The sequence below is a fragment of the Nomascus leucogenys genome, chromosome 12, assembly GCF_006542625.1.
Source record: "Nomascus leucogenys isolate Asia chromosome 12, Asia_NLE_v1, whole genome shotgun sequence".
NCBI lineage: Eukaryota > Metazoa > Chordata > Mammalia > Primates > Hylobatidae > Nomascus > Nomascus leucogenys.
In genome coordinates, this window is record NC_044392.1 from 16,923,922 (window position 1) to 16,937,337 (window position 13,416).

Here is a 13,416-nt window from a genome sequence, read left to right on the forward strand (position 1 = left end):
AAAAAAATTATAAACTTAATAACATTTTATCTAATAAAACTGGTTAGCAGTCTAAACATTTTGAGGCTAAAATTCGATAATTCTAACTTTTTTATTGTTAGAATAACATCTTATTCAAATAATCTCTGCCTTATAAATGCCTTAATAGTTGGATTACAAGCAAGTAATATAATATTTCTTCATACTTTATCCAGAGTTATAAGAAGCTTTTCAATTCAAGAAAATGGACTGCAGAGAATTTTTAAATGTCTTCCTAACTTTAATCACTTTTAAAAGCCACCAATCCTACCTCCTGCTCTACTTCCTCAACACCTCTCTCGACTTGCTAAGGGTAACTAAGTGAATAAAATACAAATGTGAATAGGATGAAGAAGAGTCAAATTTTTTAAGTGGACACACAGGAAAGAAAATTAATTTTCCTAATTGGAAAAGTAAGTTTCAGCTAAGGCAATGGTCTATGCATTTCATACAGACCAGTTGCATCGGATTACTCCATCTTTTCTTCTTCTGTAGTTCGTGGTATGCTTCTGGACCTTCTCCACCTTGTTCAATGATTTCAAAAAGTAATTCAGAATTTTTCTACCATATCCATTTCACCCATCTCTATGACATCACAGACTTACAGAAGCAAGGAATGTCAGCACTAGAAACGATCTTTGAGTTTACTAAAACATTCAAGCAATGAATCTTTCTAAGACCTTGGAATCATGAGTTTCTGTTTTTTAGCTTTAATTATCTAATTCTACTCCATCTTGGATTTCATAAATATGCAGATCCCTTGCATCCCAATTCTGAAAATCCCTTGCTGACCAAAACCTCTCTTCCTCAATCTACTTCTTGACTCACTGAATCTGTTACTTGCCCTTGTCATCTCCTCAGTCCCTAGAACTCTTCCCCCAAGTTCTTTACACATTTTTAGTATCTCTTACCTCCAACTAAACTCATAATCATCCATTTCAGCAATGCTGTAAAGTTCTTTCTTATATATCTACCTCTGATTATATCAAACCTTAATTAACCTCATCTTTATTAAAGCTTTTAATACTGTATACTACTAGAGAAAGTTATAAATTACATACTATCTACTACAAATGCATGCTGTCTAATCCTACTCATTCCTTAATGGATCCTGTTCATGCCTAGTAAAACTTTTAAAAAGTGACTGTGTTAAACCATTTATAAAATGGACTGACCATGTGTCTTGCTTTGGACAACAGGAAAATAGCACATGTAGCACAAGCAGAGAGACTTCAAAAGTGCTTATCCTCTCTTATTCCTAAAACCTTCCTGCTACCACATGAATGAGCTGGAATTCTTAGCCTGATAGATGATGGGACTATCTCGTCCAAGCTGAAATGAAGCTCATCACCAGAAATTTAAGATCCTTCCCTGGGCAAAACATCTGCCACTGTCCGACATGTGAGTAAAGCCATCCTAAACCATTCATCCCTAGCCAACCATTCTAGACTAAAGAAATCAACCAGCGGATCCACAGAACTGTGAGAAACACTTGCTGTTTTAAGTCACTAAGTTAGTGAGGTCTGTAATACAACCAAAGCTATGTGATACAGCAGATTAACAAATTCATATTCATAAAGTTACTACTGATATTTAACTATTTAATAATGAATTCCACTTTGCAGTAGGTAAAAACATTTTAATAATGTTACATGCCAGGCATATTGCATATATTCCCTAATCTTTACAGCAGCCTTATGAGGAACTCGAACCCAGATTTGTCTGTTTCTGGAAAGAATATTTAAAGAAAATGTATTTCCTTAAATACTGACACCACTGCCTTTTCTCTCGTATCTCTGTTCAATAAAGATCCCAAGTCAAAAAATAAAAATAAAAATAAAATGGAAGACTCTTGTCAAAAGTTTACAGAGGGAAATGTTAGTTCATAAGTACAATTAAAGTATGAATGGGTAATGGCTTTACATTTAGAAATGGCTTTCACCAAGCTGTACCCTTAGAATGTATGTACTTTTCTATGTGTATGCTATATTTCAGACAAAAAGTTAAAAAGAAAAAAAAGACTTCTCTATCCATCTATTGGAAGAACATACTCCAGTGTGAAGAAAAAAAACTGTTTTGAGTCCAGGCAAAGCATATCTAACCATTTACAACGTGCACAGCGCACATCTCTAAAACAAGTCAATAACGTATCTCTGCATTTGGCAAGCATAGGTTTTTAGAGCTCTAAAAGCTGTGTTTCAGCTTGCATCTAAAAGATAAATAACTACAGCCTGACTCTGAATTATTAAATATCTTTCTAAATAAAGTAAGAATGCTCCCCTCAATAATTCTATATTTTACCTTTCTTGGCTTAAGTCACAGTTATCATCCTCAGAAAATTTACTTGAATACTGATAATGCAGTAAATGAACAATCCACTCCTTCCATGACAAGCCCAGTCCAGCCCTTTGGAGCCCTCTGGGCTTTACATATTATTGGCTCTTCATCACAGATAGGTCGCTGTTACCCTATCACAATGCAACTGCACATGAGTGATATCTGGACATTATTAGATAACCTGTGGACAAGGAAGTAAGCCACCCTGGTGACTCAGTAATAAGTCAGACTAGGCCAGGCACATAAGTGCACACCTGTAATCCCAGAATTTTGGGAGGCTGAGGTGGGCAGATTGCTTGAGCCCTGGAGTTCGAGACCAGCCTGGGCAACATGGCAAATTCTATCTCAAAAAAATATAAAAGTTAGCCGCGTATGGTGGCATGCACCTGTAGTCCCAGCTACTAAGGGGACTGATGCAGAAGGATTGCTTGAGCCCAAGAGGTCAAAGCTGCATGCCACTGCACTCTACCCTGGGCAAGTGGGTGAGACCCTGTCTGAAAAATATATTTAAAAAAAGGAAAAACAAGAAGAAGTCAGACAAACAATATTAGATCCAGATATCTCAGCTTACTAAAGGCTGTTTTCAAAGACACAGATGATCCTTAGGCTGGAATGTCCAAGATTCTCTCGATCTGGCAGTACCAGTATGGCCACCAAACTAAGCAACAGTCCCTCAAGAAATCAGAGACAGTCAAGAATCCATAGTTACTAAACACCAGTATCCCAGTCTGATAACTCTGGTAAAATCTGCTAAAAAAGGTATCCTTTGAACTTTTTGTAGTATCCTGTAACTTCCATAACATTTAAAGAAGCCTAGATCTCTGCGAGACTACTTGATCCTAACATCTTTATGGCAGCTTGATTTCTGTGCACTAAAATCAAAAAGTCCAAGAAGTAAAAAAATAGTAGTAATAATAATCACAAGATGACATCCTCTATCATACACACCAAGCTCTTCATTCTCACATTTACTAAGATATAACCAAACTGTTAAATACCTATATTGTTGTACTTCAACTACAAATTGACCCCCCAAAAAGTGAAAAGAGCTGCAGCCAAAATAAATAACGCTTGCCAAAAGGCCACGAATATGACCAAATAAATTGAACCATTAAATACTTTATACAAATAATTTTAACCTGAGTGCGGCATTTCCTTGAACTTATCAGACATTCAGTAATCACTGAAGTCGTAGAAAATTCCAGCTTTGGAGCATTTCCCTGAGAAGAAAAAAGAGGGTATTATTAGACATTTCCATTAAATAGAGATAATCATTAATGATAAAAATATGACCTAAAGTCAAAGTTCAGCTGTTTCACTGTTAGTTTGAACTTTTCATTAAAGATAAAGACAACATAGTCTGGCTAAATGTTAGCAAGTCACAGTGTCTCTGCTGACGATTCCATCATGAGTGATTTTACACTTTTATAAAATAGTCTATTTTTTCATTTTTAAGTATTTCCCTGTCAAACTGTTTTAAACTTTTAAACTATGATATATTATAGCCATAAATATATAAACATACTTAATAAATTTCAGCTTTTTACTTTTGCAACTTAAGACATATTTAACTACATAGTCAAGAAACAAATGTTAGCTTGATTTAGCCATTCCACAATGTATACATATATCAAACATCATGTTGTATATCATAAATATATACAATTAGTATTTCTCAATTTTTTTCTTAGAGACAAGGTCTCTGGAGTATAGTGGTGCCATCACAGCTCACTGCAGACTCTAACTCTTGGACTTAAGTGATCCTTTCCCCTCAGCCTTCCAAGTAGCTAGGACTACAGGACACACCACCACATTCAGCTGATTTTTTCATTATTTTGTAGACACAGGATCTCACTATGTCACGCAGGCTGGTGTCAAACTCCTGGCCTCAAGCAATCCTCCTGCCTCAGCCTCCCAAAGCACTGGAATTACAGGCATGAGCCACTGGGTCTGGCCTGTCCATTAAAATTTTAAAAAAACAAAAACAAAAAGCCCAGCTCCTCGACATGTAGTTCTTGAAAATAGAAAAGATAAGTCTCTACTAATTCTGCCAACATTTTTTCCTATAATGTATCTTATATTCATATCTAGAAATGAATGTGGCTTATATTTCTAACATTTCAATCACCACCTTGAACACTGTTTGAAATAAATAGAGATAAATGGTTAAATTCAAAAGGACAGTCACAAAGTATCTGCGAAAATATTTGGAAGCACACAATTATGCAGTCAACAAAACATTAAAGAATACAGTCTATGCCCAGGGCAGTTTCATTCTAATACAGTAAAAATAAGACACTGACCAAGGTATTAGGTTGGTGCAAAAGCAATTGTGATTCAATACCTACATTTGGCCTCAACAAATCAAGTCTGTGACCAGCTAAGTTTAAAAACATCATACATATTAAAGAAAAGGTAAATCGGAGTTGCCTAACAATTGACTGAACTGATGTAGTCTCGAAAATATAACAGTCAATCTTGCCACATTCTATTCATCAGCATCACTACAGTCTACACTCAAAAAGAGTAGTTAGGCTACATTTTCAATGTGTGTTCTTCTGCAAACATATCTTCATAGTGATATCCACTATATCTACTTGTTAATTACCTAGTATTACAAAACAAATTACCTTGAAACTTAGCAGTTTAAAGCATCAGTACATATTTATTATCTTATATAATTTCTATGGGTCAGAAATCTGAAAGAGGTTGAGCTATGTGTTTCTGTGTTGAAATTTTTCATGAAATTGTGGTCAAGATGTCATTTAGGCTGCAGTCAACCGAAAACTTGACTGGAGCTTGAGAATCTGCTTCTCAGGAAGGTTCATTCACAGGGCTGTTGGCTGGAAGCCTCAGTTCCTTTCTAGCTTTTGGCAAGAACATTCTGCAACTCATAAACCTCTCCAAAGGGCTATTGAGTGTCCTCATGATGTGGCTCTAGTTAATCAAAGTGGATGATCCAAGAGTAAAGCAAGAAGGAAGCCACAATGATGTAGTCTCAGAAACTAACACTGTCACCCCTACCACATTCTATTCCTTAGACTCATTAAGTATAATCCAAACTCAAGGACAGAGTAGTTAGGCTACCTTTTCAATAAAGGAGTAGCAAAAATTTTGTGCACAGGTTTAAAACCACCAGTCTGCTCTCTGACCACAAATTACTTACATTCCTCTCACGTGCAAAATACATTCATGCTGTACCAATAAAAATAAAAGAATTAAAGTCTCATCCTTTTACAACTTCAGCTTGAAATCCAGGATGTTGGCATCTAAATAAAATCCTGGTATAGATAAGGCTGCTGAGGTGTAGTTCCTTATGTATAGCTCCTAAAATATAGTTTCTCACAATCAGAAGACATATGACCTAAAGAGAAAAGTTATCTGCCTCACACATGCCCAAGGTGCACCTGTGCAGCAGGGACAGGACAATCACTATAGACATTACCGTTTGAGCCTGGGAGGTCAAGGCTGCAGTAAGCCATGATCTCGCAACTGCACTCCAGCCTAGGTGACAAAGAAAGACCCTGTCTCAAAAACAAAACAAAACAAAACAAAAGAATCCCTTGTTCATCAGTAAACCTCAGCTTTTCCTCTTCAGGTCTTCAATTTATTAGATGAGGCCCACTCAAATTGCCAAAGTAATCTCAAAGTTATCTCCTTTATTTAAAGTCAAGTGATTGTAAATATTAATCACAACTATCAAATACTTTTTAGAATAACATCTAGACTTGTGTTTGATCAAATAACTGGGCACCATAATCTAGCCAAACTGACACATAAGATTAATCATCACACCATTTCAAATGTCAGTTCATCTATGAAGTCTACAACAAGATGCAATACATTCATTCAATTTAATCAAGATACATTTATTAAATACCTACTCCAGGCAAGGTACTGTGTTAAGAGTTAAATTCAAAGATGAGAAAGTCAAAGATTCTGTTTTTATGGAGTTCATAATCTAGAACAGGAGATATTATCATCATCACTACTCCATCATCACCATCATGATATTCACGGCTATCATCATATCACTGACATGTACTGAGTATTTACTTGCCAGACACTGCTATAACCATTTACAAGTTTACATTAATCCACCCAAAAACTCTATGATATCTCCATGTTATGGTGCTTTACCAAAGGTTACTCAGTTCATCCACGAAAGTGCCAGAATTTAATCCCAAATGTTGTCTGAATCCTTGCCATAGTAAAGTCTTCAGGAGGATAGCCTGGGACTTACAGATGATTATGCAGAATCACAAGAATTCCCGGAAGGAGTGCATTGTTTCTGCCAGGGCAACAAACTACTGATTGAAGCATTTTTCCTATTCGTATTTAAATATAATGATAGATACGGCTAGATTTAGAACTGCCAATTTGGTGTTCAGTTTATATATGTTCTATGTATTTCTATTCTTTGATTCTTTCTAGGAGTCTCACCTGCATATGCATAGGTAAGTGGTCACGCAATGAACCCATAGGAGACCTACCCTCTACTGATGACCTGTGTATAGATTAGGAAATCATTCAAAATTGCAGCCAGGACTCCAGTCTCCCTTGGCTTTCACTTTTGGCTGGGCTCTCACTGTCTCCCCTTGATACGCAGTTTCACAGTCAGCCAAGAATAGGTGGAGAGTTTATCTCAGCCCTTTATTGTTACCTTACTCCCAGGACTTCCCTGTCAACTTTCTGGCAGGTAATCCTTACCCAGTTAGAGCTCTGCCTAGCAAAGCTGTGGGGTTTCTTCATCTGCTCCAACTGAATCCACCACAGTTAGCTGGCAAAGCTGTGCTATTTGTGCCACTGCCCAAAACTGATTCTCTTCCCCCGGTAGCAAAGCTGTTGATTTTTGCACCTAGCTCCAGAATAGATAAACTCTAGTTCTCACGTATCAAACAGAATATAAGAGCATCCCAGGCAAGAATTTTAATAGTCTCGCCAGTTTTTCCCAAAGCTTTAGCAGTTTTTCAAGCATGAAAACTTCTTCATTTGTCTTCCTTTACTTGTCAGTTTCCAGTATCCTGAATTTATTGTTTGTGAAAATTTTGTCTAGTTTTATAAGCACTCTCAATCTCTTCAAACTGCCATTCCTAGAAGTCCTGATTTTTATATATTTTTAATAATCCATCATCTTCCAAATAAATGCAAAAGTAACTCAAATTAAATAATGAAAAGTAAATCCCTCTTAATGCTCCATACTCTTGAGTTTATATTACCACATTGGTATAATACAGAATTTTAAATTACATTAAAGAGACCATAATTTTAAAATGTGATTATTTGTTCATTGTATGTTTCCACACAGATCTTGAAATACTCTTTGAAGACTTTCATAGTACAGAAGCTTGCTAATGGACACTGAAATATCCCCAAAGAAAGTATTGTTTTATAGACTTGCTACTTAGTCAAATTTTATACTTTCATAAAGATGAAGCTGCTTTTTCTTGGAATAGGGCATATCATAAATCTACAGGAGAAATTACTTAGTTCACTATATTTCTTCATATATCAACACTCTCCGTATTCGGACTACTCTAATATTTTATAAAATTAGTTTTAAAGGTCTATCCAAATAATTTCAAGCTGGACAATTTTTGCTTTTCCTCTTTTGAAATGGCATGGGCTTCTCTCAGTTTCTCTGCATGGAAGACTTACTTTCAGCAATAAAATATTTTCAAATCATCCGCAGAACTTGAAGGAAGTTATAGTAAAGGATAGAGAGTAAGCTGTCACTTGATGCAGCTTTTAATTTTAGGTGTATGAATATATATTTCCATTATATAAATGTTTTACAACTAATCTATCTAAACTCCTAACAGACATATCAATTATTTCCATTTTTCACTATTATGAACCAACAGGTAAACATTCTTAAGAAGGCTCTTAGTATACCGGAGAGAATACATGTTTAAGATAGATACTGTATTCGTTCATTTTTAATGGTACTGATAAAGACATACCTGAGAATGGGCAATTTACAAAAGAAAGAGGTTTACTGGACTTACACTTCCACATGGTGGAATGCAGAGAGGAGCAAGTCACATCTTACATGGATGGTGGCAGGCAAAGAGAGAGCTTGTGCAGAGAAATTCCCATTTTTTAAACCATCAGATCTCATGAGACCCATTCACTATCATGAGAACAGCATGGGAAAGACCTATCCCCACGATTCAATCATCTCCCACCGGGTCCCTCCCATGACACATGAGAATTATGGGAGCTGCAAAATGAGATCTGGGTAGGGACCCAGAACCACACCACATCATTCAGTCCCTGGACCCTCCCAAATCTCATATCTTCACATTTCAAAACCAATCATGCCTTCCCAACAGTCCCCCAAAGTCTTAACTCATTTCAGCACTAACTCAAAAGTCCACATTCCAAAGTTTCATTGAGACAAGGCAAGTGCCTTCCACTTTTGAGCCTGTAAAATCAAAAACAAGTTAGTTACTTCCTAGATACAATGGGGGTGTAGGCACTGAGTAAATACAACAATTCCAAATGGGAGAAATTGACCAAAACAAAGGGGCTACAGGCCCCATGCAAGTCCAAAATCCAGCAGGGCAATCAAATCTTAAAGCTCCAAAATGATCTCCTTTGACTCCATATCTCACATCCAGGTCACACTGATACAACAGGTGTGTTCCCATGGTCTTGGGCAGCTCTGCCCCTGTGGCTTTGCAGGGTACAGCCTCCCTACTGGCTGCCTTCACTGGTTGGCACTGAGTGTCTGCAGCTTTTCCAGGCGCATGGTGCAAGCTGTCGGTAGATCTACCATTCTGGGATCTGGAGAACGGTGGCCCTCTTCTCACAGCTCCACTAGGCAGTGCCCCAGTAGGGACTCTGTGTGGAGGCTCTGACCCCACATTTCCCTTCCAGGCTGCCCTAGCAGAGGTTCTCCATGAGCACCTCGCCCCTGCCGCAAACTTTTGCCTGGGCATCCAGGCATTTCCACACATCTTCTGAAATTTAGGCAGAAGTTCCCAAACCTCAATTCTTGATTTCTGTGCACTTGCAGGCTCAACACCACAGGCTTGAGGCCTGCACCCTCTGAAGCCACGACCCAAGCTCTATGTTAGCCCCTTTCAGCCATGGCTAGAGTGGCTGAGACACAGCACCAGGTCCCTAGGCTGCACACAGCACAGGGACCCTGGGCCTAGGCCACAAAACCACTTTTTCATCTTAGGCCTCAAGGCCTGTGATGGGAAGGGCTGCCACAAAGGTCTCTGACATGCCCTGGAGACATTTGCCCCACTGTCTTGGTGATTAACATTCAGCTCCTTGTTACTTATGCAAATTTCTACAGCTGGCTTGAATTTCTACTCAGAAAATTGAATTTTCTTTTCTATCCCATTGTCAGGCTGCAAATTTTCCAAACTTTTACATTCCATTTCCCTTTTGAAATTGAATGCCTTTAACAGCACCCAAGTCACCTCTTGAATGCTTTGCTGCCTAGAAATTTCTTCCACCAGATACCCTAAATCATCTCTCTCAAGTTCAAAGTTCCACAGATCTCTAGCGCAGGGGCAAAATGCTGCCAGTCTCTTTGCTAAAGCATAGCAAGAGTCACCCTTATTCCAGTTCCCAAGAAATTTCTCATCTTCATCTGAGACAACCTCCGTCTGGACTTCATTGTCTATATCACTAACGGCATTTTAGTTAAAGCCATTCAACAAGTCTCTAGGAAGTTCCAAACTTTCCCACATCTTCCTGCCTTCTGAGCCCTCCAAAGTGTTCCTCCATCTGCCCATTACCCAGTTCCAAATTCACTTCCACATTCTCAGGTATCTTATAGCAATGCCCCACTACCTCAGTACCAATTTACTGTATTAATCCATTGTCATATTGCTATCAAGAAATATCTGAGACTGGGTAATTTATCAGGAAAGAGGTCTAACTGACTCACAGTTTTGCATGGCTGGGAAGGCCTCAGGAAACTTATAATCACAGTGGACGGGGAAGAGGCACAACATCTTACATGGCAGCAAGCGAGAGAGAAAATGTGTGTGCAGCAGGAAATGTCAAACACTTATAAAACCATCAGATTTCAGGAGAACTCACTTACTATCGTGAGAACAGCACGGGGGAAACCACCCTCATGATCTAATCACCACCTCCCACCAGGTCCCACCCCTGACACACAAGGATTACAGGGATTACAATTGAAGATGAGATTTGGGTGGGGACACAGAGCCTAACCATATCGCATGGTATAGCAGCATATAAAAGATTCTAAGTTTTTCACTTTTATCAGATGTATTAAATTTTCCCAATCTTATAGCTATATAAATGAAATCATATGGTTGTTGTAACTTGGATTTCTCTGAATACTAATGAGTTTGAGTTATCTTTTCAAATGTTTGTTATCATCCCTTAGAGAGAAAAATAAAGAGAAGAAAGAGACAGAGAGACAGAGATGGGATGGGGATGGGGAGAGAAGGGGATGACAGAGATTTGAAGAATGTCAATTACAATTTAAAAAATTTTGAATGGCACTTTTTTATTAAATTATTTTCATTTAGATTACAATATGTTAAGTAACCAATTTACTGTATTAGTTTGTTTTTACATTGCTGTAAATAAATATCTTTATATGTTTAACATATTGAAATCTAAAACAATTAAGATTTAAACTACAAAACAAGAAGTAAACTAAATTACACTTTGAATTGGTTCTTCACATTTAAGATGGTGAGCACTATGCGGTGGTTTCTGACAATGATTTTCCATCAAAAACTGATTCAGAAAATTGCAAGCACTTACTCGAAGGCCAGAAATCCTCCTCATGGTAACCTGGCGGTTTGAATCATGGTGTCCAGACATTTGGTTTGGACCCGGAAACATGAAATCTCGTGTATTTTCATCATATGTAGACAGTGTTTCACCCACTACAAGAAAGATATCCTATGATTCAAATTATAACAAAATATTCTATTTAGAAACAAAATCACCAAGTATGATATATCTATTGCCTGATGCCTTATTGAAATACCTGTTTTGGGTCATGTTTATTTTCTATGAAAGGAAAATTAAAATAAAGATACGTTAAAAATATTAATACATTTTCCTTTTTCAGAAACATACTACAAAAATACGAAGTTGGTCCAACATTTATATGTCAGTTACCATCTCCACATTGGTTTTTGTTTGTTTTTTGAGACAGACTTCTTTTTTTTTTTGAGACGGAATTTCACTCTTTTTGCCCAGGCTGGAGTGCAATGGCACCATCTCAGCTCACTGCAACCTCCACCCCACCCTGGGTTCAAGTGATTCTCCTCCCTCAGCCTCCTGAGTAGCTGGGACTACAGGCACGCGCCACCATGCCTAGCTATATATTTTTAGTAGAGACGGGGTTTCAACATGGTGGCCAGGATGGTCTCAATCTCCTGACCTCATGATCTGCCCACCTTGGCCCCACAAAGTGCTGGGATTACAAACGTGAGCCACCGCGCCCAGCCAGCACTCCATTTTTCACATAAAATAAAAATTTGATTAATATAGATGTCATCTATAATCACAGAAATCAGTATCAGAAATGACACTAGCCTCTATATTTTAACTCTGCCTTCTCCAGGGAACTGTAACATTTACTACATAAGTAAGGTTTTATTCTCTTCCCTTCCCTAATAATATGCAACACACAAAAACAATGATAATTAACTACTTTATCAATAAAAATATATAGTTTTAGAAAAATCGCAAAAACTTAAAAGTCAATTTTTATGACTGTCACAAAATATTTCAGAATGATGTTATTTTCCATTTTCAATTATTACTATTCAATTTTAGCACAATGTATTAAAGTGACATTTATGACAATTTTTCTGTATATATTATTTTGGTCTACTGACATTTTACACATAGTAGATCAACAACAGAAACTTGACACTGTTCTTAACTTGGGAAGAGGAGGATAGATGAGATTTTTTTTTTGAGACGGAGTCTCGCTCTGTCACCCAGGCTGGAGTGCAATGCCATGATCTTGGCTCACTGCAACCTCTGCCTCCCGGGTTCAAGTGATTCTTCTGTCTCAGCCTCTCAAGTAGTTGGGATTACAGATGCCCACCACCACACCTGGATAATTTTTGTATTTTTAGTAGAGACGGGGTTTCACCATGTTGGTCAGGCTGGTCTCGAACTCCTGACCTCAGGTGATCCGCCTGCCTCAGCCTCTCAAAGTGCTGGGATTACAGGCATGAGCCACCGTGCTCGGCCTGGAAAGATGAGATTTGAAAGTAAAAAAACAAGTCACTGACATGAGTTCCCAAGTCAATTTACTTTATCAGTATATAATACACTATACTATATCCTTATCAAATAATATAGTATAATCAATATATAATACATTATATTATATATTACATCAATTTATGATATATTATATTGTATATATTACATCTATATATATATTACCTGGTGGAACTAGCTGTATCAACTCGAACACTGCTGTATCATCTAAAAGTTTAAAGAAAAATTTCCTTAAATTAATAACAAAAAAATTACTTAATTTACCACGGGAATGTCTAAAAGCCAAAGTAATCACTAGGTAGACTATATATATATGTTTATATATTAGTATATAATGTACACTTCTTTTTTTTTTTTTGAGACAGGGTCTCACTCTGTCGCCAGGCTGGAGTGCAGTGGTGCAATCTTGGCTCACTGCAACCTCCGCCTCCCGGATTCGAGCAATTCCCCTGCCTCAGCCTCCTGAGTAGCTGGGACTACAGGTATGCGCCACCACGCCTGGATACTTTTTTTTTTTGTATTTTAGTAGAGAAGGGGTTTCACCATGTTGGCCAGGATGGTCTCGATCTCCTGACCTTGTGATCCACCCGCCTCGGCCTTCCAAAGGGCTGGGATTACAGGTGTGAGCCACCGTGCCCAGCCTAATGTATACTTTTATAAATATAAATTATGTCTATTTCTTAAGCAGAGTGGTGAGTACAGTGAGGTACGTTGACTCTTGAACAACTTGAGCATTAGGGGCACCAACACCTGTGCCATCAAAAATCCATGTATAATTTTTGACTTCCCAAAATCTTAACTTAATAGCCT

At 37.7% G+C, this 13,416-nt stretch overlaps 1 protein-coding gene across 6 annotated transcripts in view; it reads right to left on the minus strand.

The window, feature by feature from the left end:
- SPATA6 (spermatogenesis associated 6) overlaps positions 1 to 13,416 on the minus strand; it is a 133,433-nt gene that overhangs the window by 86,185 nt on the left and 33,832 nt on the right. For 4 of the 6 annotated variants that reach the window (XM_012511002.2, XM_030823877.1, XM_030823875.1 and 1 more), the window contains exons 4-6: positions 12,772 to 12,813; positions 11,122 to 11,246; positions 3,495 to 3,575 (exon numbers count right to left, since the gene is read on the minus strand). In XM_012511002.2, coding sequence (XP_012366456.2) covers positions 3,495 to 3,575; positions 11,122 to 11,246; positions 12,772 to 12,813 — 248 coding nt within the window. The remainder of the gene's footprint in view (positions 1 to 3,494; positions 3,576 to 11,121; positions 11,247 to 12,771; positions 12,814 to 13,416) is intronic. The other 2 variants (XM_003259006.4, XM_030823876.1) reach the window with 1 other exon arrangement.